General features: G+C 44.7%; 1 protein-coding gene across 1 annotated transcript in view; it reads left to right on the plus strand.

The window, feature by feature from the left end:
- Positions 1-25,810, plus strand: part of LG01H8orf74 (linkage group 01 C8orf74 homolog) — a 36,279-nt gene that overhangs the window by 4,874 nt on the left and 5,595 nt on the right. The window contains exon 3 of the mRNA XM_048517327.1: positions 21,260-21,660. Within this exon, the coding sequence (XP_048373284.1) occupies positions 21,260-21,660 (401 nt within the window). The remainder of the gene's footprint in view (positions 1-21,259; positions 21,661-25,810) is intronic.

A 25,810-nucleotide genomic window follows, 5' to 3' on the forward strand; every position in this document is an offset into this window, starting at 1 on the left:
AGCTGGCAAACCCGAGCCATGCGCTTTGCTGCTCGAGATAATATGAACTAAATTGCTGGTTGTTGAAAAGGTGGGTGGGAATGCATCGTCTAATTAATTACAAGTAGTTATCTAATTAACGATAGTGACATTGATCACATTATCAACTGGAGGGAAAGAGACCATTGGGAAACAACTGAGGAGGCTGGCAAAGGAAGGCCAGGCTCCCGTGTTTTTAATAGTTGGGCACAAGAGGGAGTTTCGGTGGTACGGCTTCTCTCGGCCCTGCGTGCCAAGTTACACCTGCCAGAATTTCCCGCATTCTACGTCTACTGCAGGCTCAAAGCCCCATCTCTGTGCTGTCTCATCACACAACTATTTTCTGATTGTACAAGCCAAGGAGAGGTGAGCCTGTAAAATTAGGCTGGTGGGAAAGATTCAAAGGCTGTGGGGTGGTAGCTCAGTCCTTGTCATCAGCAGGCCGATCCCCAGAGCAGTAAAATTGGTATGCCTATGGTGGAAACAGCTGGGCTCAGCATTCCTGGAAAGGTTATGCAGGTGTTTCTGAGGCACAAGAAAGGTTAAGGACATACCTGCTACCTGCAGAGAGCCTTCCCCCGTCGTCTGGGTAGTGCATGTGTGTATATGTGTGCGAGATCCAGGTCACAGATACAGGGGATGAACTCCACCCTGTCCCAGACTGACATCTCTATTAGCACAGGACTAGATCTTGCATAAGCCGAGACTGCCGATCTATCAATTTCAAATTAAAATCTGAAACACCGTCCCTGGTTGACCTGATTTGGAGCCCAAAGAAATGGGAGTGGGCCTTGCATTTCAACTGATAGAAGTTTGCCCCGCCTGCATTCATTGTCAGAGGGTAGTGACCAGAGCCCTGGTGGTGGGTGGCATTGGTAGAGGTCTGAAGAGCACCACTTTCAGTTTGAGGCAATATCTGCTGTCTGCTGTGTCCCCCTCCATCTCATTTCTTGAGACATTCAGTTAAATGTTATATATCTTATATATAACATCCTTCTGGTATTTGGCTTGGAGTTTGGCTTCCTTGTGTGAGTTCTTTGGATACTCCTTCAGTTTGTACTGGTTCCGATCCTCTCCCTCGCAGATGTGTCTTTGACATGCTGCGGGAACCTTTATTTTCTCCTTACTGGGGATCATGTTACTACAGTACTTCTCTAATAGTTGATTTATTGCTTTAATGCTAAGAGGTGCACAATGTAAGGCTTGGGGGACTTCTCAGGTCTTCTCATATTCTTCACAGTGACTCTTTGTTGCTTCACATGATCTCTTAAACCTTCTTAAGGGCTGAAAAAATGATGTGCTTTAGGCAGGTAAAGAGGCTGGCTGTGGGGTGTGGTGGGAAGGAGCTCCTGTCCCTGTTCCCATTGGCTGGTGTTTTTCACGTTCTTCCAGGTGACTTGGCTTGTTTTTGTGTGTCATTTAGTGTTGGCACCTTTCTGTTTCTGCTCTCTCCTGGCATGGATTTTCATAGGTTATTCTGTGTCTCCTTTTTTTGAGTGTAAAGTGCCGTAAAGTCATGGATGGTTTATGGCAATCCCAGCAAAGCAATTGAGAAGCAGAGGTGATTTGCCGTTGCCTTCCTCAGAGTCTTCCTTGGTGGTCTCACTTCCAAATATCAGCCCTGATTAGCTTCTGAAATCTATACCACGCTGTCTTCTTTCTTCCTGCTTGTTACTTTATATTATATACTAGCAGGATACCCGTGCTTCGCTACGCATACTTTGTCACAGAATTTCGGGGTGACATTCAACATACTTCTTTACAGCCTGTTTGTGAACTTTGGGGTGACATGCAGCATATTTCCTCACAGCCTGTCTGTGGACTGATGGGTTTCACATATTTTGCAGCAGCTTCCCGTAGTTGTCTTTTTCTAATGCAATGTGTTATTGCTCTCTTTCACCTGGTGGGCTCCAAAAGACATCATGTGGAAGCAGCTGCTGTATTTTCGGGATGCAGAAAGGAAGTGTTCTGCCATTGGATGCTGATGAGTGAGAAGGCTGTGAAGAGGTTCAGGGTCGGGTTGAAGGGCAGGGAGCTGGACTGTACCGCCACTGCAGCACATTCCTGGGGACTCATCCCGCCACTTCAGAGCACGACACCAAGCACAGGGTGATCGGAGACCGAGAGCAGTAAATTTGTCTACACAGTAATAAATCTGATGTCCATATGCAAAACCTGACAAATGTTTAGTAGTCCAAGGTGATAGTGTGGTTTGTAATCTGTTTTGATTGTATTTAACTGTAGCGGTGTTGTTAACGTGAGGGTGGGTGGAGGAGTACTTTTTCACAGCCTGTCTGTTGACTTCGAGGTGACATTCAGCATGCTTTTTTGCAGCCTGTTTGTTGAAGCTGGTGGTGTTTAACTGTCACCCTTAGAATGTTCGTGCAGCATGCCTGTGGACTGGTTTGCCCTTAGAATGTTCATGCAGATGGCCAGAGATGAGCAGTTAAAACAGTAAATGTGTAATAACTCGAGTAAAACTGAATATTTTGAAAAATCCTTTCTTAGTGAGCACCTAAACCACATAATGAACCGGCATGCCAAATTTCAACTTTGTAGGTTGGTGGTTTTTGAGTTCCTTTGATGAGTCAGTCAGTGAGTCAGTCAGTGGTATTTCGTGTTTATAGATATAGATTATGATGAGAAATTACACAGTTTAAGGTTGGCAGTGAAGAAATTGAAACCGTTAAAGGTTTTTTAATTCCTTGGCTCTATCATCAACCAAAAAGGAGACTGCAACCAAGGAATCAGAAGGAGACTGCAACTGGGAAGGGCGGCCATGAAGGAGCTAGAAAAGATCATTAAGTATAAAGAAGTGTCCCTGAAGACCAAGAGCAAGATAATTTATACTATGGTTTTCCCCTTTGCTACGTATGTCATGGAGGCCCAGGTTCAAAACCCTACTCTCCCATGGAGTCTTGATGAGTAACTTTGGGCCAGCCATACATTCTCAGGCTAGGGCAAATCATGCAGGTCTCCTTCATATTGAGCATACATACCTTTCAGGTTTGAGTTGGATTCTCAGCTATGCACACATTTCCCCTCTTCAGCAGTCACTCTGCCTTCAGATCAGAGAATCTCTGCAGTCTCCAAAACCTCTGAACTTGCAACCTTTTCTCTCCCTTTGCATGGAAAGCAAATATGCAGGTCTCCTTCATATTGAGCATACATACCTTTCAGGTTTGAGTTGGATTCTCAGCTATGCACACATTTCCCCTCTTCAGCAGTCACTCTGCCTTCAGATCAGAGAATCTCTGCAGTCTCCAAAACCTCTGAACTTGCAACCTTTTCTCTCCCTTTGCATGGAAAGCAAAGGAGATCACCATGTGGTTAGCTTTCATTGGGTTTTCTTTGAGTTTTCTCACTCCTTCCCATCTTCCCTCACCCACCCACAGCAGTTCCTCCCACTCTTCGGACCACCATTTCAGAGCTGTCAGAAAGGGTTTCTTTTTCTATTTTAATGCTGATAGAATTAAAATTGACATAATATTGACATGGTCTAGCAAAGTAATGCCAGACCAAAGATGGGAAAGGGGGAAAAAAGGTGGCAGGCAACCTCCCCAAATGAAAGTTGCACTTAAATAACAAGGAAGTGGCGGTTGGGCAGAATGGCATACTGGCTCAGCTAGGGACACTTTTCAGGAGGCAAATCCTTGAGAAATCAAAAAAGCTGCGGGGAAACCCCACTGTGAAGCAAACAGCTGTGGGGGCAGAATGCAATGCATAAATTGGCCATCATAGCTCACAGGGTTGTTGTAAGGATAAAATGGAGGATAGGAGAATTATGTAGGCGGTTTGGGTTCCCATTGGAGAGGAAAGTGGGGTATGGTGAAGTAAATAAATAATAAATATAGCTGAAGATGAGGACATATAAAAACATAGGTGGGTGTGTAGTAATTTTATTTTTACAACCTTTATCTGCATATCTTTACAGAGATTTGTCTTTACCCCTCTCCTATAAAAAAGGAATATTGAGAAGATTGTCACGTCTGATCCAGCAGGCTAGTTCTTATGTTCTTATGTCTCTAATAAATGTATCATTTGAGCTGCCTCAAGAGTTTTTATTTTACAAAATGGCATGTGGCCAAAACGGGGGGGGGGGGGGGAACACCCTGCAATTTTCAGTCAGGCTTATATTTGTTATTCTGATATTTGTTGGTTGTGATGGGCTTTAGACCAGACTTTAATTTTTAGACGTTCATATGAATCTGCTATGCTTTGAGTTTACAGAAATCGGTGTCATATCTCCCTCTTGTGGTTGGGATGCCTGCCTGTAACAGAAGAAAAACTACACTCACCTCTGTTAGAAACCGAAAAGATAAAACCAAAGATGGTCCCCTGATATCAATATTCATGACTGATTCAAGGATTTCGCTTTCCATAAGCAATCTCTGTAGTGAATGGATAAGAAGGCAAAGGCGTTTCATGACTCAGCCATACATGTGGTTCCCCGATATCTCAGGAGAGTGGCCAACAAGTCGAAACACATCATGGCTTTTGGGAACTGAGTCAGAGGAAAATCCATCAGCTCACAATGTTTGCATTGAACAACTAGGCCAAAGGTAGGGTCAGAATCTGCATATTCAGTCTAGGGAGGAGGAAGGCAGGAGATAAAATCACTGCCCAGCTGAAATTTATTTTTCTGGCCTAGCCAAAAACTCATCCTCTTGGCTTGCGGCTGGAAAAAAAGAAATGAAAAAGAGGATGTGAAGCCCAAAATAAAACAAAGACCTGGTTCTTGGGTTGCAAACAAACATGGAGACAGGAGATCCAAGATCTCCTCTGTGGTTCCTTGAGAAGCTAATAGCCACACTAAGAAGCCCTACATTGAATAGACTGGACAATGGCAAAGCCTCACCATGCCATTTTCCCAATTTAAATGCTGTGTTATTTGCTCTACCCTTACACACAGTGTTCCTGCTCTGAGGTCTGATAATGTATCTGCCATTGCATCTAGTTGGGCCTTGACTGGAGTGGTAATCATGTGTCTGGACTATGTTGCTCGCATGATTGGATTCCTCGCCATATTAACAGCTTGCAGCAACAGGAAATTAGCTTCTCAGAGAGGAGGGTTCTAGCGTAGTCTTTGCCCTCCTACGCTTGTTTTTGGTATACTATTTCTATGTTTAGGATATTTCTCTGTTGCTTCACAATATTGCAAATAAGCCATTATGCATGAGGCTACCCTATATTGAATCAAACCATTGGTTTTTCAAGTTCAGGGTAATCTACTCAGGCTGAGAGCAGCTCTGCAGAGTTCTCAGGCAGAGGTCTTTCACGTCATCTTACCGCCTGGTCTTTTTCACTGAAGATGCCAAAGATCAAACCTGAGACTTTTTGTATGCCAAGCAGATGCTCTGCCCCTGAGCCATGACCCTTCTCCATTGGATAGCATTCAATCTATCCATAAAATAGAGGTGGACCATTAAAAAAATCAGCAAGATAAACCCATTAATTAAAGCTCATAAGATAAAAACCCACTATTCTGGCCATCTCAAGCTGGTCCCTTCAGAGGCTAGGGATCCTATTATACTGGCAGGCCTTCAAGCATCCAAGCTTGTTGCAAGGCTTCTGCGCCCCCAATAAGGGAGGGAGATCCCCCCCCCATCACTCCCATTGCTTTGGTGGTAATGGGAAATTAAAAAAAAGATGCTGGCTGCAGGATCATGTCATTTCCAGTTTAAAAAAATGAGAAATCACAACTGGTAGCTCTAGGAATTACTAGAAAGTCTATGGCTTTGCCATAGAGTTTCCAACAATTCTTACAGCTACTATTTATCACTTCCGGAGCAGCACTAAGAATCTCTGGAAACTCAATGGTTTTACCATAGAGGTCTGACAGTTCCTAGAGTCATTGATGTCACTGCCTCTTTTTTTATCAGCAGTGACACTGAAACTACAGCTAGCACTGAAGCCCCCAACCATATCCTCGATCACAGATTGCCTGCTGGTTGCCAGACACTGCCCTAGGACATTTAAAAATGCCACTTCTAGTTTTAAGCAGACACTGCTCCGAATTCCTTCTGTGGGTTGTGGGCTCCAGTCTGCCAACCCTAAAAGAGGCGGAATATAAATTTTCTGAATAAATAGTAGCATGTGGAAGAGCTGATTCAACTATGGCTGGTTTAGTCTTAACATACCTCATTGAAAACCAGTCTAGTGACAGTATCGAATGTCCAAATGCAATATAGGGTGGCAGGACTCCTATCCCCTACTTTGAGGGTTTGTTTAAAAGAGAGAATTCTTGAAGAAACAGCTGTCCTTATTCTTTCTACACCTGCCACAATTCCTTCTTTTTCACACTTATTAAAACTGGGCAAGGTCTGTCTTCATCGACAGTCTTGTTTCGTTCCCCCTGCTCCTTCCATTAGCATTTGTCCTCTTAGTAAATGTACACCCATATGCAGTAGTGTGAGTTAAGCCTGAGTGGTGTGGTGTCTTTCAAGGGAGCACATTGTTCAAGTCAGAGGTGTAGCAAGGGGGGAACGCGCCAGTTGCACCGGTGTGTCCTCCGCCCCCATCCTGCCCTAGAATGCCCCACCACACACCCAGAACACCCCCGGAACACCCTAGCCACACCCCACAGGGGGCCGCGCCTGGTGTGTCGCGCGCACCCCCATCCCCTTGGAGCTATGCTTCTGGTTCAAGTTCAGAAACTTTCTTATTGAAAAAAAATGCTGATTGTCTCTAAACTTGTGAAGACTACCTATCCTTTACAAAGGGAAATGTTTCTGAACATGAATAACATGCACTCTTGAGATGAACCACATCATATAGAATTAAACTTACACAACTAGATATGTCTACTAAGAGCACAAATGCTAAAGGAAAGAGTAGGGTCTTCCCTAAGGACACCAAGTGTGTTCAGGCCTAAGGCCAAACATGATACACACACTTCCCTGTTAATCGCTCTCTCGTCATATCAACCAAGACCAATTTGTGCAGCAAATTTGGCAAAATGTCAGAAGGCGAATGCTACTTAAAAAAATCAAATTCAACCTTAGAGACCAACAAGGTTTTTGGGTTATAAGCTGTCAAGAGGTAAAGCTCTCTTCATTAGATATAAGATACTTGGTATCTGACAAAGAGAGTTTTGATTCTTGAAAACATATACACCAAAACTCTTGCTGATCTCTAAGGTGCTCCTGGACTTGAATCTCACTGGATAGCTGTTGTAATTCTAGCCAATCTCCAGGGCCAACTCAGAGGTGGGCAACCCTACCTGGGGGGAGGGCAAGCACACAAACAGCACCCGCTGTTCCCCGTTGCCATTTCGTCTTGCTTACTTACCAAGGAAACTGATCAGCTGCCACCTGTTCACCCTCCATTGCCCTCTGTTAGTCCAGTAGCCATTACTGCACACTTTGGCAGGTGAATGGAGCAGATGTTGCCACATGCCCTCTGACCATCTGGCCAAGGAGGAGGAGGAAATATGAAGAGCCACCTTCTTCATCTGGGATTGTTTAATGAAGTCTAAGTGAAGGAGAAGGCCCAATTCTTCTGGGAGGCCAAGTAACACTCTTTCCATGAGAGAGAGAGCGAGAGCGAGAGCGAGAGCGAGAGAGAGAGAGAGAGAGAGAGAGAGAGAGAGCTGTAATTGCCAAGTAGGGTCAAGGAGCTTTAGCAACTGACCAATAATGCTTACTTCTGATGCTGTCCCTCAGCCTATTCAAACGATAAACACCCACAATGCAATATTAGGGAATATGTACAGCTCCCTGATGCTGGACAGCTGTTTGAATGTTCAGTTCCTCATCCAGCTAGAAAAACAGGCTTCCAGTTATTTATGGCTCAAGTTGGACAGTAGACAGCAGCTTGAAACCTGTGTTCTGGACCAGCAAGGGGAGACTGTGAACATGATTAACAGAGAATGGTGATTGCAATGTCATCTGATTCTCTCTGAACTTGGTGGAAGTGTCTGAGGGGGTACAAGAGCAAGTTCCATTAGATCAGATCCTCTAGTCCAGCATTTAAATTGTTGGCCCACCAAGATACTTCTGGGAAGCCTTGAAAGAAGGCGTGAAGCTCACAGCCCTCCCAGTGCTTTTGGTCCTGAGATTCAGAGGTACGCTGCTTTTGAACTTGGTGATCTGATGCAGCTAATTGCTGCTGTCCCCAAAAATTGCTTCATAAACCCCTTCTGGGGCCACTTTTGGTCAGAAATAATTAGAGCTGAAAGGCATAGGTAGGCGTCCTCCTCTTTTTCAAAGCACTAAAACTGAACAGAGTTCATACTTGGGGATGCTGGGAAAAAATATTCCAAGGATATGTTTGAAAATATTCCAAGCAGAATGTTTCTAACTGTGTGCATTCAGATTTTGCGAAATAGACGGAGATGTTCTTTCTCCCTAACTGATTGCAGCTCTGAGCTCCCCCTCACACACCTCTGAGCACGTCCTCTGTGACTTGTGGGTGATACCAGCTGAAAGCTAATCCAGGGCAAACAAAGCTGTGTCTTCCGTGCCTCCCGATATATTTTAGGGCTAGTTCCTGCAAGATATTTGAGCCATTCACCCCCACCCCACTGCAGGATCAAGCCTTGTTGATATCCATTCAGTCTCACTAACTGCTTGGCATCCAGCATGCAAACACATGCACCTCTGGGCTGGGTTCTGCCTTCTGAGATCTCGATTGCCCTGGGTTGTGTACACTGCCTCTCGATAAACATATGTGTTTCTGCTGACCTCCAAATCCTTGTGTGCTTTCTTCTCTCGTCCTTTCTCCCTCTTTGCTTTTGCCCCCGCTTTGCTGCCAAGAAGCAAATTAGAGCTAATGCGGGGGCCCTTGTTTACTTATGAGATAATACCTTCAGTTCACACCATGTAGGTGCGGCATTAGTTTACTTAACACAGGTTTTTAAAAGAAGGGATGCTTTCCAGAAGCCACAAAAGCTTCTGGATTTGGGTCTCGGTGTAAATTTTCTCACTGCAGCTCTTTGGCTCTGAGTGTTCCAGTCTGGGCCTCCCAAGTCGTGCTGATGTTGGGTGCTTCTGTACAAGCAGGAAGGTTGAGGCAGGGCTGGTTCTTTGGCCAAGCCACCCAAGAGACTCCTTAGAGCAGCATAACAAGGAGGGTTCCAACTGGGTTCAGCTTCTTGCAGAATAGGAGGACATGGGCTTTGCCTCCTGGATCTGTTCTGGTGACAAATGGGGCCGAGTTGTTACAGTAGAGGATCATCTCAGTGCTGGATGGTGGTGATGCAGGAGGTGTCAATGGGTGCATTTTACTCCAGGAGAGAAAATATTCTGAACCAGCTTTCATGGGTGGGGGACTTCTGATGCATTGGCCAAGGTGCCAAGAAACATGGTGATCTTTAGCAGGGTGATCTTCCAGATGCCCTAGTTCCTTCCCCTCTCTTCTTATCTCTGGGTGATGTGACAAGATCCCACCTACACAGGAGAGTCTGATAAAATAGCCTGACCTGCTATTGGGAAAGATTAACCACTGACTACAGAGAATGCCTGGGTGGAGAGCAGAGAGTGTCCCAGTGTCATATTTATTGTCACTCAGCGTTTCACAACGCTTGCCTGTTGCATGTTTACATGCCTCTCCCCCCTCCTCAGCACATACACTTATCCATGCTCCACAGTTTGCCTTGGCTTGATACTTCTGGGCGGGTGTGAGACAACATTCCAGCCACAAAGTTCCGCAGCCACTCCCACAAGTATCCAAAACCTATTTTGTCCTTTATGGTGTAAACGAGGACATGGGTCATCTCTCTGACCAGAAACGGACTACTGTGGATAGCAGGGGCCACCCCCTCCAACTAGTGTTTATTCAGGAGATACCCAAAGCAGTTTTAGGGTGGGTCCTATTTGCCTAATGCAGAATTTGAAGGCCCCGTGTGATGGGCAGTCTGTTTGAACATCATCTTGTATATTTGAGCTGGCCTCATATCTCAGCTAGAAGTAAACTTTAAGGGCTTTGAGGATGATGAAGAAGAAAGCAGGAAGAGGGACAGATTTTGTTTGCACTGATTGGGTTGGCTCCAGCCACCTTTTTTTTGCAGAGGAGGTAACCAAAAGATTATGATGGGGATCATGGGACCCACCTGGTCAAATGCCACGAGGAAGAAAGGACTGCAAAATGGGAGGAAATTAAGTAAGATTGAATGAAGAAAAAATATACATCTGGCTGGACCCAACCCTTAATCTTGATTTAAATTTCCCCCTTCTGTTCTCATAAAATAAACTTCTGAGGGGGTGTACAGAATAATCAGTAGAAGCACAAAACTCAGCAACAGTGAAACACTAGAAGAAAAACCATAATCCAATCTGGTAGACCCCTGGAAGAGTGCATGTTTTGCATGTAGATTCAAAAGAAGGCCAAGGCACAGGGCAAGAGACAGTATCTTAACACAGTGATGGCCTGGTTGCCATTTTGTTAAAAAACAACTTTCAGCTAGCAGGGCCCTAGAAATTTAATGCCAGCCACCTGTGTGAGGTGGACTGCTGATATGCCTGTGGCATTTAGGGGTCATGTTTTTCTACAGTGGCATGTAGCTCTATGTCAGGGATAAGTTCAAGATCTAACTGAAGGTCAAACTACACATTATGTTTAACTTGTAGTGCCAATGGGGACTCACAGCAGGATGTCAACTGCGAGTTCTCCATGACAACTCAATTAAGAAGTGCTGCAGGGGCCTTATTCTGGCAAGGACTGAGGGGCTCCTCCTCCTATGTTATTTGCTGTGTTGGGAGAGGGGGCTGCAAGGGGCAAAGAATATCCCCGGGGCCATTTCAGGTTGGGAAGAGAGCACAGAGCAGGGATGCCACCTTCTGGGTGGGACCTGGGAAGCCACTGGAATTACGGCTCATCTCCAGACTACAGAGATCAGTTCCCCAGGTGAAAATGGATGCTTGGAGGGATTGACTCCATGGCACTGTGCCCCACTGAGGTCCCTGTCCTCCCCAAGGCCCATCCCCAAATCTCCAGGAGTTTCCCAGCCTGGATCTGGCAATCCTTACCACCTCAACCCCTGCGGGTGGCCAGGGCATCTTGGCAACCCTAGCACAGAGTGAAAGAGGAGCCTCTCCTCCTCATCCTCCCCCCACCTCCCAAACCATTATCTCAGCCATAATCAGACGCCTGCTGAGTTGGCACACGGAACTTGCAATTGCTGTAGGGCTGCAAACCCCCATGGTGACCATGTATAAAATGTACTGTGTAGCTTGGCCCTGAAGGGCTATACTGGACCCAGAATTATTGTTGGAGAAGCAAGTTAGTTTTCCTACACCCCACCCCCCACAAAAAGCTTTCTTTGATCTTTATCTGGTCTGAAAATCTGTCTTGACCTGATCAGTAGATCCATGCCATAGTTACCTCAAGGCTAGACTATTGTAATGCTCTTTTCATGGGTCTGCACTTGAAGACCACCTGGAAACTTTGGCTGTTACAGAATGCTTCAGCTTAATTACAGTTGGGAGCGAGGTTCGATATGTATATCACTCCTGTTCTGCAGTCACCCCATTGATAACAAATTAGGGCCTAACCAGACATGTCATGTGTTCCACAAGAAGACTGGCAGCCATTTACACCAGCTGCTAGTCCCCACAGAGAACTCCCTGATTCTGGTTGGGACTGCTAATAGGAGGTTCAGGGCCTCCCCCCTTGCTGTTTTTCTGACCAAAAACAGCACTGTGTTATTTGTCCCATCATGCAGCTGAATAGCGTAAGAACACAAGAAAAGCCATCCTGGATTAGACCAAAAGCCCATCTAGTTCAGCATTCTGTTCACACAGCAGCCAACCAACAACCTCTAGGAAGCCCTCAAACAGGAAGGCTGCAACAGCACCTTCCTGCCTGCACTCCCAGCATACTACATCTGGTACTGGAGGGAATCGATGTCCATCATGATAAGTAGCCACTGATAGCCCAGTCCTCCATGAATTTGTCCACTCCCCTTTTAAAGTCTTCCAAGTTGGTGGCCATGACCATATACTGTGGTGGAGAAGTCCACAAATTAACCATATACTGGGTGGAGATGTACTTCCTTTTGTCTGCCCTGAACTTATCACCCTTCATCTTCAGTGGATGACCCCAGGTTCAGGTATTATGGAAGAGAGCAAAAAGCTTCCCCTGACCACTCTCTCCACACCATGCATAATTGTGTAAATCTCTATCAAGTTTCCCCTTTGTTCGCCTCAATTTTACCCTCACAAAAATCCTGTGAGGCTGGCTGAAAGTCACCCAGCAAATTTCCGTGGCAGAATGCATTGACTTGTTCATTGTTCTTACAGTTTTTGCATTTCTAAGATGTCATCTTATATCGTTCCTTTTACCATTTTTTGCAAATCTTGCATCTCAGCAAGAAAAGTAGACTATAAAGTATTTTTGACAAGAACGCCTCCGAAGTTCCCTTTCTAGTAAACACAGTTTTTGCCAATTTTTTTCTTCAGCACTTCCTCTTTGGCTTACCTCGTGCCAAGTCTGTCTTGTCCATATTTTGTTCTCTCACATAGTACTTGTCAGCCCCTGGTCTATTGGTCAACCTGTTTCTTACTGGCCGATCCTCTTCCTATTCAGCTTTCCAACACTCAGCCTGAACACTCTTTTCTAATCAACAGGGCACTAGTTTCCTCCCACCTTGCGACCCTGTTAATTTTTGACCCATTGAATCCTATTGTCACAAAACATACCCTGCTTGTCAGTGTACTATTATTGACAGTGGGCAGCTAGAATATCCATGAACATCCCATTGCAACAAATCAGTTTGGGGCATATGTCATAGGTGTGTCATCCTATTGATTGCACTGATTTACATATCTAATCTACTTTGTGTGTCAGTGAGAAGGGTGGACTATAAATAGCATAAATAAAAATAACAGCAAAACTTAATTTTAAAATGTCTTGGAAAAAGTAGGCAGATTTATGGCATCTGGAGCCCAGGTTACTTTCCCAGGGTGACATGAGTCACTGTCATTCATTCGTTCGTTGGTTCATTCGTTCGTTCGTTCGTTCGTTCATTCATTCGTTCGATTTAATATACCGCCCTATCCCCTAAGGGCTCTGGGTGGTGTACAAATTAAACAAACACATCCATATACCCCAACAAAAGAATTAAATTAAATTCAGTTAAAACAATTTAAAACATCCAATATCTCCAACAGCACAGATCTAATCAACAGTATCAGCAATATCAGTAGCCCAGTCATATGGCAGTCAAGTAATTCAAGCTGGAAAACTGGTCATAGTAAATGTATATTTCAAACTTAGAACCACGGATCTGCCAGCTATCAGTCCCTGCTGCTGGTTTCTTTGATCACTAGAAAGAGGGTTTCCAGCTCCAGTTTGGGAACTATCTGAAGTTATCAGGAGTGGAACGGCTTTATGGAGTCTACCTTCCAAAATGCCCATTTCCTTTAGTTGAACTGATTTCTGTTGCCTGGAGATCAGTTGTAATTCCTGGAGATCCCCAGCCAGTGGCATAGGATGGGTTGCCAGCGCCTGGGGCAAGGCAAGTGTTGCGCATCCTAACCCGTGGACTGTTAGCACTCCCTGAGTCTCTTCCACCAGTCCAGTACTGAACCCCTTACCCCCACCCCCACCCCAAGCACATGTATTGTATTGTATTTTAAGAAAATACTGATGAATTTAAGTAAAATGCATTTAATGCTAGCATACTCAAATTTATTTAAAATCACCTGGTTTTCATTTGTGCAAATTTTTCAGTACCTGTAAAGAACCCTAAATTGAAATCTCTCTCAATTGACGGTGTTACTCAGTCTGTCTTGACTCTTTTGGAAACCATGCATCCTTATTCTGCAATTCCACTGTTTCTCTGTTGACAAATTCAGTTTTCAGACTTTCATCTACAGTTTGCCTGCTGGAAGATTACATATGATATAGTACAGTGGTGGCGAACCTTTGGCACTCCAGATGTTATGGACTACAATTCCCATCAGCCCCTGCCAGCATGGCCAGTACATGAAGATCCTTCAAAAGGGAGCCGCCCCTAAACATTCCCCTGTCAGTGTTGCTTGTCATGCAGTTATCAAAGACAGAAGAGCAATACAGAAAGGCAAAGATAACCCTAGTCCCAATTCAGCTTTTGTATTAAAATATTTTTGCTCAGTACCCTGAGAAACAGATAGTTAGAATGGTCAAGGCAAAGTCCAGGGTGAGGAGAAGGTAAAAACATTCGACACTGTCTCTAACCATCAGTCACAAACTGCATGCATTTTGGATACAATAATGACAAAATACCAAGAAGGGGGGGGGGCAGATGAGAAAGAAAATCAAGCACTCCCAAATCTACACAATGTAAGCTCCAAATAAGTGTCTGTTCCACCACTAAGTTTACTTTAGATCCCACCAGCAATATTCTGGTCACCCTCGCCACGGGCCAAGCAGAGCCGCCCACTATCATGCGTCCAGAGGTGTAGCAAGGGGGAAAGCGCACAGTGTACTGGTGTGTCCTCTGCCCCATCCCACCCCGAAACACACCCGTCCTGCCCTGGAATGTTCCCGCCACGACCTCAGAACGTCCCCACCACTCCCCCACAGGGGCACCCCCCACCACCCACTTGGAGCTATGGCTCTGCATGCGTCCAACAGTGACCACCTTCACTGAAGGAATAGGAAAGGATGCAGACACCCCTATTGTTGTCTACGTTGCCACACTCTGCATAAGTGTGCGTACGGCCAGGAAAACATTGCATCTGATTCGCAGCAGTAAAAAGGCGGGATTGGGATATAGATAATAAGTTTAGGTAACTGTGTGAGGGGGAGGGAACGCTATTTTTAATTTATTATTACTACTTGTAAAAAAAAATTGCTCCCCTGAGAATTTTTGCGCCCAGGGCAACTGCCCCTGTGGCCCAGCCCACACTACACCACTGTCTCCAGCAAGGTTGGCAATTGTAGTCAGCCTCAAGAATTAGCCTCCTCATGAAAATCTAATGTAACTTCCTTCATCTAATAAGTGTTGGAAGGTGTATGTGAGAGCAGGCGAGAAGAGCCATGGAGGCATGTTGACACAGAAGAACGCAAACCCATCCTGTCCTTTCCTTGTCAAACCTTTGGTCCTGTATACATCTTCCTTGCTTTGCAGTCAGCCCGAATCGCGGATGAGAAGATAATGACTGATTGAAGTCTTCTTCTTTTTTAAGTCAGAGCAAGCCAGGAGTTAATCTCCAGAAATCAAACCTTGCGGGGGGAAAAACAAACAAAAATCCATTTCAGATTAAGCATATAACTTTACAACTCATTGGAACAGCTCATCCTCTGAACCAATGTTTTTTGAAGGCTTAAAACGCCCACTGGGCTTTTGACAGAGCTCTACCACCCACCACCCAAAAGCTATCTCCCTCGGCTTAGGGCCAAATGAGATGGTGTGTGCAGATGTGTCTAAAATTCCGTCATGGGATTTTTTTTTAAAAAAAGGAAACATTTTAACCCAAAGCGGCTTCAAAAGAGGATGATTAAGAGGGGAAGCTTGGTGGGGGAGAGAGGAGATAGGGGTTGCTTCATCTGCTCCCAGCTGGATGATTTTGTACTCCAAATTTGCCCCAGGCTGCTGTTCTCTCCCCTAATCAATGGGTGGGCTTCAGGAGGCCTTGTTTATATAGACCACCCTTGATCCCTTCCAGCTCTCTGTACCTTTATTGTTTTTGCTATTACATTCAAGATCCCAAGATGTTTTCTCTCAGTTTAGAAGGCCAAGAGATGCCAGAGGAGATGGTTGTGGCAGAGGAAATTGTAACCTCAGCCAAATACCCATTAGTAGGCTCTTGGCTCTCAGCTGGAAAAGGCTTGTTGCTTTTGCGCTGATATGTAGAATGTTACGGTGATACACGCAAACCCCGAGAAAGAGAATGTGTACAAGGAAGATGTGAGTCAAAGGACACTTTCCTGCTATGTGGAGGCCTACCCTAGTTACTTGCAAGGAGTAGTTTTTAATATATTACCATTCATTTATGCCCTCTGCTCAACAGAGGCCTGAGGCCTGGTCTACACATGTACCACACTACAGCAGCAATGAAGTGGGAGAAACCTGTTCTGGGACAGTGCTTCAGATGACAAGTGGTAGAGCACATTTTTGAATGCTCCCTTTTATGAAAAAAATTCTATACAGGGAGAAAACTAGCACAACTGTCAGCAGGCTGGGCTATAATTTTTCTCCATAATGCACTGACTTTTTTCCCCTGCAAGATTTTTAAAAATATAGGCACTGTTTAAAATAGTATTTCCTACCTATTGACTGAAAGGGCCAGACTGCTTTATGACTCAAGATTTTGTCTTGTGGTGGAATGACAGACACAATTGGAGCCACCTCTGTGGTCGTTTCCCCACTTACCTGCAGCTGCGCGCTACTCTCCCTAAGTAGCGTGGGGTCCCCCGGCACTCCCCACTACAGGGGCGGAGACAACGCAGCCGCCCCGACACTGCCACTGTCGCGCCCCCTCAGCGCGTGTCATTCCTGGCGCTCCTCAAAACGGCGCTTTTTGATGACCCCGCGCGGTTGTGGGGAAGCCCAGGAGCGCACCAGAAATGATGCGTGCTGGGAGTAGCGCGCAGCATCCTTTGGTCGAGGTAAGTGGGGAAACGACCTGTGTTTAGCCAGGAGGCAGGAATTAGACTGATGCAGTTAAATAATAAAAGATGTCTCTTGTTTAGGGAGGCCACATTAACAGCTTCAATGGGCAGCCTCCTGCCTTTGGCCTCTGTCCCCCATAGCTACTCAACAGAGTAGCAGGGAGGTGCGGATCGTCAAAATCACACCTGGCAATGTTATGGTGTCAGTTCGGTCATAATAACTTAAAGTGAAATCACCATATGGTTTTCACCATGGAATTTCAGGGGAAATTATAGAGTGTCCTGCATACATTGATATCACTTTTGGTTACATAACTGGAAGTGGAACTGTGTTGTCATTGGTTGCTGTTTTGATAAGTGTCTGCACCCTCAGTTTCCCAGGGGTTGCCAGCCAAAAGCTGGTATTTGCGGTGGGCATTCAGCTAAAGCCAAAAGGGGAAAAAAAACACCAAAATATCTTATCAGGTTTTTTCAGAGAGGGGGATTCACCCCCAAAAGGTGGCATATTAAATCATGCTAAAAAATTTTTTGTCATGATTCAAGCTGATTTAGACCCGCCTTCATAGCTGCTCCCTCGAGGTCCACGTGGAGATGGAGGCAGCAAATACAGACTCTGTACCTGCATGCTGCATCCCAGTTCCATGTGGAGCTCAGACTCAGCAGCTGTTTTTCAGGTTCGGGTCTAATAGACCTGACATTTTCACCCCCCCCCAAAAAAAAACCTCCAACATTTGGAGCTTGTTAAGAGTTTTTTAAAATTTCAGGGACTATTAAACCCAAACCCAAAAAATACCGGAAAAAAACTGCCCACCCCGAGTTGGCATCCCTTATATTGTTCCAACTTGTTTTTAAGCACTGCTCCTCCTGTGTTCTTGCAACAGCTACTTCCTAAAGCCATATATTTATGTGCAACTGAATCACAGTGCTGAAAACTGCTGTAAAGTTGATGATTCTGCTACAAAACACGCAGAAGACTCTGCCACCTGTTCTGCATCATGTGAGACCAAACCTGAGATTGGATTTTAAAAATTCAATGGAAAACTAAATTACAGACATTTTTTCCTTATGTCAGCCATCACTTTGTGACAGGGCTACAATTCTCTGTGCTATCTGCTTGTGCCGATACTGCTGTCTACAGCTCTTCAAGGAACTATTAGAACAACGGTTCTTGCTCTCTGGAGGTTATTCTTTTCATTTCTAGCAAATGATGGATAGTATCAGTGGACAAGGAGTCTCCTGTAAAAATAGCTTCTCATTGTCTGCCTAAAATAGTTCTCAACCTGTTTAATTTATTACAAGCTTTGTGGATGGATCACTGCTCTGTTTAGTTTAAACTAATATAATCCCAAATCCATATTTATTGGGATCTTTATAGTGCTATCTTATTGACCCATCAGATCTCTGCAAACAATAGGCCAAAGAAAGATGAAGCTTCTCAGCCCCACCCGGCCCCTAGAGAAGTAACTTTAAAAATAATTAGGCCTGGATAATAAATGATGCATCCCTGATGTGTCCCATTAAGTAAATATTGCTTAGCACTAATTGCCTTGTTCCAGCACAATGGCTCCAAAACGTCTGTCCTTCCGCATCTTGCTTTTTGCGTGAATCTACATAAGGTATTTGCTGACTTCAGTTCTGGGTGCAAAAAAGTGTGGGCTATAATATTGTGTTCCCACCTCTTCTCCAGTCATTCATAGTAAAATTTCACTTCCTCTTTTTGGGGTTCTCTAAAATTTCCTGACTTCACACACTGTCCTTTCTTCTCCTCTCTGATGTAAAGAGTTCTTTACACTATAAAGGTGTATAACAGAGGAAAGCAGTCTTCCCAAGCTTTAACAGAAATCCTGGTAGGTAAAGAGTACATAACATTAAACTCATGTGGCTCCCATGCCTTCCATATACCCAGTGGTGGGATTCAAATAATTTAGCAACTGGTTCCGGTGGTAAGATTCAAATAATTTAACAACTGGTTGTTTACAGGCACCATTTTAACAACCGTTTCTGCCAAAGTGGTGCGAACCAGCTGAATCCCACCACTGCATATACCCCATGCCAGAGAGAATATTGTGAGGAAGACATGGAGAATTGCAGATGACTCTACTAAAGTTCTCAAAAAATCACCCATAGGAATAGGTGTACACTGACCATATGAAAATCATCACAGTCATGAATTATAAAGTATAATTCACATGTGAAGTAGCTCATAGTAACAAAATGCATGGTCTGGTCTGGTGCATGTTTTGCAGTAATGGGTTGGATGAGGGTCAATAAATTGAGTCTGAATCCAGACAAGATGGAAGTGTTGTGTGTCAGTGGGGTGCGGATCGATGAATTGGGGAGACATCCTGTAGTTGATGGGGCTGTATTGTCCTGATAGGGACAGGTGCAAAATCAGAAGGTGCTCCAGCACTCTGCTATGATATTTGAAGCTCAGGTGGAGCTGGTAGCCAGGAGTATGTATTCCCACCTCCAACTGGTTGGCCCGCTATGACCCCTTCTGGACAGAGACATCCTGGCTACAGTAATTTATGCTTTGGTAACCTCCAGATTGGACTATTGTAATGCTCTTTACATAGGGCTGTCCTTGAAGATAGTTTGGAAGCTGCAGCTAGTGCTGAACATGGCAGCAGAACTGTGAATTGGCCGGATGCACATCACACCGGTCTTAGAAGAACTGCATTGGCTGCCAGTTTGCTGCCAAACTCAATTCAAGGTGTTAAATAAACAAACAAACAAACATTCAAAATATCTGCTTAAAGCTCAGTCAGCATTCTTTCCCTAAAGCTACAGGTGAGATTTCTATGATTTTTAGGAGTTTTAACCACCTAGGCTTTTTAAGATATATTTCCGTCAGGTTTTATAGAGAAATTTCCTATACCTGATCCTAGCTCCATTTTGTGGCTCTATTGGTTATATCCTCTATGGTATGATTTGAAATTAGACATATGATGAAACATATAGCATTTCACATAATTAGTGACCAGCCAAGTATATTGAAAGCAGTGCAAAATCTTCTCGAAACTGATGCTAGATTTTGGGAAACATCCAAACTCTTGGGCCTGTCTTTGTATCAGACAGTTGGTGTAAAAACATATGATGCCATTGCATTGATATGACTCAGACACATTTCTACATAGGCAGAAGCTACACAAGGCAGTATAATAGGATTGCACCCATCCACCCTGCCTGTTGAGTGTGCTAGCCTGGCTCCAGGTCCAATGAATATGTACATGTTAGACATAATGTTTGCATAGAGCACAAGGACATAAAATCCAGTGCCAAAGGACTATGATATCTGACTGTTAACTCACATTAAGTTGTGTGTGTGTGTGTGGGGGGGGGAATCACTTGATTTGGGCTTTCCCTCTCAATCTTGCCCAATTATTACAGCCTTCCTTCCAAATGGTTTGTGTCCATGCAGGTCCTGTGATCTTTCACACAGTCTGTTTTGGTGGTGAAAAAGAAATCCTGCTTCCTTTATCACTAGCAGTATAGCTGGTTAGACCCAGAAATGAGAGTGGTCAGGCACGATCCTCATCTTCCCTGGTGGATAGCTTCATGTGGGTGGTCATCTGAACTGGGTTTTACCCTGCTCTCCTTCCATCAGCCTTATGTAGGGTTCCCAGGAGGTCTTTGGCTCTTGCCCTGATAGGGATGGCCCAGGCTAACCTGATCCTGTCAGAACTTGGAAGCTAAGCATGACTGGCTGTGGTTAGTACTTGGATGGGAGTCAACCAATGAACTCAGGGGTTGCTATGCAGAGACAGACAATGGTAAACTCCTCCACTTGTATGTTGAATTAAAAAACCCTACAGGGTTATCATAAGTCAGCTGTTACATGACAGCCCTTTCTACCACCACTCTGGCCAAATTCTGACTCTACACTTTTACCAGGATTAGTGTATCATGTGCCTTTCAAGCATAACTCGGCTTACAACTTTTCTTCCTTGAATGTATTGGGTTACAAATTGCAATGATGAAATAATCTGATACTACCATTACATGGATATTTTGGAGTATACTGAACAAAAGTTTAAAAGTAAGTATACAGCTTTGGGGAACAAGGTTTAACAAGGAAGATTTAAGAATGCGAGCATACAAAATAAACTAAAATATATCGAACGTATAAAAATCTACTTCTTTAACTTTGTTTAAATTATGATTTTCTCAGGCGCAGCAGTGGCGTAGGAGGTTAAGAACTCGTGTATCTAATCTGGAGGAACTGGGTTTGATTCCCAGCTCTGCCACCTGAGCTGTGGAGGCTTATCTGGGGAATTCAGATTAGCCTGTACACTCCCACACATGCCAGCTGGGTGACCTTGGGCTAGTCACAGCTTCTCGGAGCTCTCTCAGCCCCACCCACCTCATAGGGTGTTTGTTGTGAGGGGGGAAGGGCAAGGAGATTGTAAGCCCCTTTGAGTCTCCTGCAGGAGAGAAAGGGGGGATATAAATCCAAACTCCTCTTTCTCTTCCTCTTCTTCTTCTTCTTCAGATTTATCGCAAGGGGACCATAGCTAAAATTGAGTTCTCTGTGAGGAAAGTTGGAAGTCTTTTACTTTGTGAATTTGTTTAAACCTATGAAATTGTGAAATTTGGATTTTGGAATTCATGCAATATATTATGCAATGTATTGTTGAATGAATGAATGAATAAATAAATAAATAAATAACAAACCAACACATATTCCCCCTCTCTGCCACCACAGGTTTGCCCATTTCACAGGCCATCCAGCTCCTACAAGAGAAGCTTGCTGCCTTCCAGGTCAAGCTGCCTGGTACCAAAGTACGTGCTGTGTGTGATTACTTTCACAACACTTTCATCAAGCATTACTGGCTGTACCAGTTCACATTAGGGCGGGAGAGAGACTGCCGTCAGACATTTGCTAGCCTTGAAGTCTACTGTCCACCCACTCCTTGGCCACTGATGGAAGCCATGGATGTTGAAGTCTGGAAGTACCAGCAACAGCTGGCTGCTCTCTCTGAGGCAGAAGACCAGAAGAGGGCAGAGGTGGCAATTATCCGAGAAAGCTTGGCCCAGGAGAGGGAACGTACACTGCAGAAAGTGTACAGAGATGTCCAACGACAACCACAAGTCCTTAGCAAAGAGGTAAAAGGAGAGAATGGAATGCACAACGATATCCTGAGCAGACATGACTATGTTACTGATTGATTTATACCCCACTTTTCTCCCCAAAAGGGAACCAAAGCAGCTTACAACATCGTTTCTCTTTCCTTCATATTATCCTCACAAAAATCCTTGAGGTAGGTTAGGAGGAAAGAAAAAGGCAAACCCGAGGTCATTCAACAAGCTTCCATGACGGAGTGGGGGTTCAAATCTGGGTCTTCCCGCTTTTCTAACACCACTACATCATCCACCACACTGGCTCAAACTTTAAGAGGCTCTGAACTGATTTGACTAGTATTGATTTAGCTGGTTTTCACAAGGAATACCGTGAGAAGGAATTTGGCACAAACTGAGAAAAAAAATCACAATTTTTTTAAACATTTCCTAACATAAAGTACTAGTTCCCAGAGTTCTGTAGAGAAGAAACCCTGACTGCTAAAACGTAGCTAATGTTTGAGTAGAACTGTCTCCTGGTTCTTGGCATAACCCTCAAATGGTCACAGAATGAAAGGCCTGGAAGTCTTGCTGAGAATACTTGCCAAGAAGCAAAAAAACCCAAAACCTATTTGTTCTCTTCCCATCCCCTTCATCACAAAAATTAAGTGAATCAAATACAAAATTTAGCCCACAATGTGCCACAAAAAAGGTCATTTGCTGAACTAAATAGCCCTGGAAGATCCCAATATTTCTTTCTTGCATGGCAGTAACTAAATCACCTGAAGTGGGAAGAGAGAGGGGTTGTAGCCCTGACCTCCACAATCTTGCTGCCTCTCTCCTCCCCCACAAGGTCTCTCCTTGACTCACTACAACCATGAAAAGGGGCTGTCAATCAGGGGTACAGCATGTACTTTGTATACATTAAGACTCAGGTTGAAGCCCTAGCATTTCAAGTTAAAAAGATCTTAATAGATGATCAGGAAAACCCTGCCTAAGACCTTGGAGAGTAATTTCCAGGCAGAGTAAATAAATACTTCTCCAATGGTGTGAGGTAAGCTTCATGTTCTTGTTGTCACTAATGTCCCCACCTTCAATATCTGGCCACAGGTTGCCTTGTCCCCATCAGTCCACAGTCCCACGCCATGCTCTAGTTAGTGCTGAGAGGCCTGAGTGATTGGCACTTCATCTCCTGGCCCAGTCAAGTTTTACAAGAAAGCAGTGGGTTGTGATTCCAGAAAGTGCTCCCATTTCACTAGGTATTCAGGGGCACTGTTGCTTCATTCACAGATGACAGATAGAGCTTCTGCAATCAGCCAGCAAATCAATTACTACTTGCACATGTCTTCGGTTTATTTTGTGAACTGACTGAATGTGGATCTCTGTGGTTAATGCAGTTCTTCAGGCTAGGCCTTTGGCTGCCTCTTCCAAACTGTCTGTCTCTCCCTCCCTCCCTCCCTCCTGCCCTTCCTCTCTGGTCTCAATCTGCATAATCAAGCCATGACGGGTTTATCGTGGTTGGGACAGGGAAAACATCCTCTTGCCTAGGCATGCTTTGCCGGGTCTTCTCTGCCTGGGAGCAAATTGGTTCGGAGAATTTAATGAAACGCTGAGGCGTTTTTTATTGTCAGGCTGTCTATTGAGTGGAATTAATGGGCCATTAATGCCCACGCGCATATGTCTCACTGTGCTGCCGGCAATGGTAGGTGAGTTCAAGTAAAGCCGGAGACCGTCACCTTTTGAACTCCAGTGAAGAATTGGGGCGTCAGTCCCAAGGGGCATAATGGGTTGTTCCACCCTATGCATTGTACCACCCTATGCATTGAGAGGAAATACTCAGGCTTGCTCTTCCCAAGGCTTGGATCTTGCCACACTATGCTCAAGGTCTTCCAGAATGAGGGATGCCAACATCCAGGTGGAACCTGGGGATTCTCCAGAATTCCAGCTCAGCTCCAGACTTACAGGGACACGTTCCTGTGGAGAAAATGTATGTTTGGAGGGTGGATTCTGTGACATTGTGCCCCACTGAGGTTCCTGTCCTCAGCAGACCTCATCCCCAAGTTTCTGGAAGTTTCCCAATGTGGATCTGGCAACCATACCCCCATCCTCTGCCACTGGCTAGGGAGGACCTGGCACCCATATCAGGATCTATGAATCTCTTCCAGTCAGCAGCTCCCAAGAGGTTGCCTGGGGACCAGTCACTGCTGCATGCTTGCTTGCTTATTACCTCATTCTCCCATTGCTCAGAATAGCTAAAACAGTGCAATATAAAAACAGAAATAAAAAAATCAAGAAATTCAAGTTTGCACTTTGGAAAAAACCCTCAATAGAAAGAGGTCGAATACATTAGCACTCTCATTAAAACATCCATTCCAGACAGATGAATTCCAAGGTCTCAAAGAAAAGATCTATCAAACGACACAGTCTTTCAGGCCTTCAGAAAGATGAGTAGAGGTGCGATCTTCCAATGATTTCCATGGAAAACCCACTGGAAAACATTCTCAAATAGGGTTCAGCAAGTAGTACAGACTGACTGCTGCGAAAACAAAGTTGAAAGATGCTGCTGAGTGGAACTGAGTTGTTGTATAGGTTCATATAAGGAGCGACAGGCCTTTGGGCCTGTGTGTCCCAGGCCAGGAAGGGTTTTAAAGGGCATGAACTTAACCCAGCACCTGATTAACAGCCAGAATAATTGTTTTAATATTAAAGAAATACATACGTACCCTCACGTCCTGTCACAAACTTGTTCAGAAAAAACACTAAACTGTCTTCAAGGAAAACCCCTTGGATATGTTACAGTAATCTAGTCCGTTGGCTGCCTTGCATGCGTAATACTTGGCTACCTTCCTAACCCACTTGAAACTGTAGGCCCCTACACTTTGTCCTTGGCTACTTTCCAGCCTTGTCAGCACAAAGCTCTGTTCCCAAGCCACACCCTGTGTATGCAGAGAGGAATAGCACCAAGTCACTGAGAACGTATCTCGCAAACATCAGAGGGCTGAGGGCCAAAGCAGGTGTGCTGGTGGCGGCCATGTTTGTTTAAGTATCTATCTGCCTTGCTCTTATAAGTGAGAAAAAGTGTAGTCTAATTTTAACATGTGTAAGGGGTAGGGAGGTGTTTCAGCTGGTGATGGGGGAGAGGACTTGTAATAATAGGTTTAAATTATGGGTTGGGAGCTATTGGCAGGATATGAGGAAAACCTTTTTGACAATGACAGTTCAGTGGTGGAACTGATTGCCCAGAGATATGCGGGTTCTACTTCCTGGGAGGTATTTAAGCAGAGATGGACCAATATTTGTCAGATATGCTATAGGTTATCCTGCATGTAACAGACCGGATGCTCTCTTTCCCCCTTCCAATTTTTTTGATGCTATGGTTCCACTTTGGGGAATTTTAGTTCTGTGGTCCTGAAGGAAATTTTTTTTAGGTTACTAGGCAAAATGTTAAAGGCCAGGAGCTCAAAGGTAGCATTCTCAGAATTGCTATGGTTCCACATGCAGGGCCAACTAGGCAGGCTCAAATTCGATGTCTCAGTGCACAAATGAGAAAGTGGTGCTGGAAGGAAGGGTTTAGATTTGTTAGGCACGGGGCAAACTAAACCTGTACAAAAGAGGCAGGTTCTACTTGAACGAAAGGGGAGCACTTAGGGTATGATTGGTAGGAGCACAATAGAATTTGGGAATGAGACCAGGTTGACCAAGAAGGGCCATGCATGTCTGTACGCCAGTGCTGGAAACCCCTGAGCCAAGATGGGGGGACCTGGAGCATTTGGTGTTAATGGCAATTTACATATAGTGGTTATCTAAGAAATAGGCTGGAATGGAAAAAATCAATGGGATATGTCATCCCTGGGAATAGGTTCTACAGACAGGACAGGGAGGAATTTGTTGGGGGAGATGTTGCTTTGTATATCAAAGGCAGCATAGAGTGAAATAAGCTAGAAAACATGATAGGAATGAACTCTTGAGATGGAGAAGGAAACAAAGGAGGTGACTGAAGCAGATAATGTGGCCGCCTGAAGAGGGGAGAATGAGCTTGAGGGCAGGGGCGTAACGAGGCAGCCCTGGGCAAACTGTAGCCCTGGGCAAAACCTGAGTTGGATGCCCCCCCCCCACATGGGCGGCCACTCCACCACAACCACATTTTTTGCACCAGGACATTGGTGCCTGCAGGGGGTGCATTTTTAGACATACCAGC

This window comes from Sphaerodactylus townsendi, linkage group LG01, assembly GCF_021028975.2.
Source record: "Sphaerodactylus townsendi isolate TG3544 linkage group LG01, MPM_Stown_v2.3, whole genome shotgun sequence".
Taxonomy (NCBI): Eukaryota; Metazoa; Chordata; class Lepidosauria; order Squamata; family Sphaerodactylidae; genus Sphaerodactylus; species Sphaerodactylus townsendi.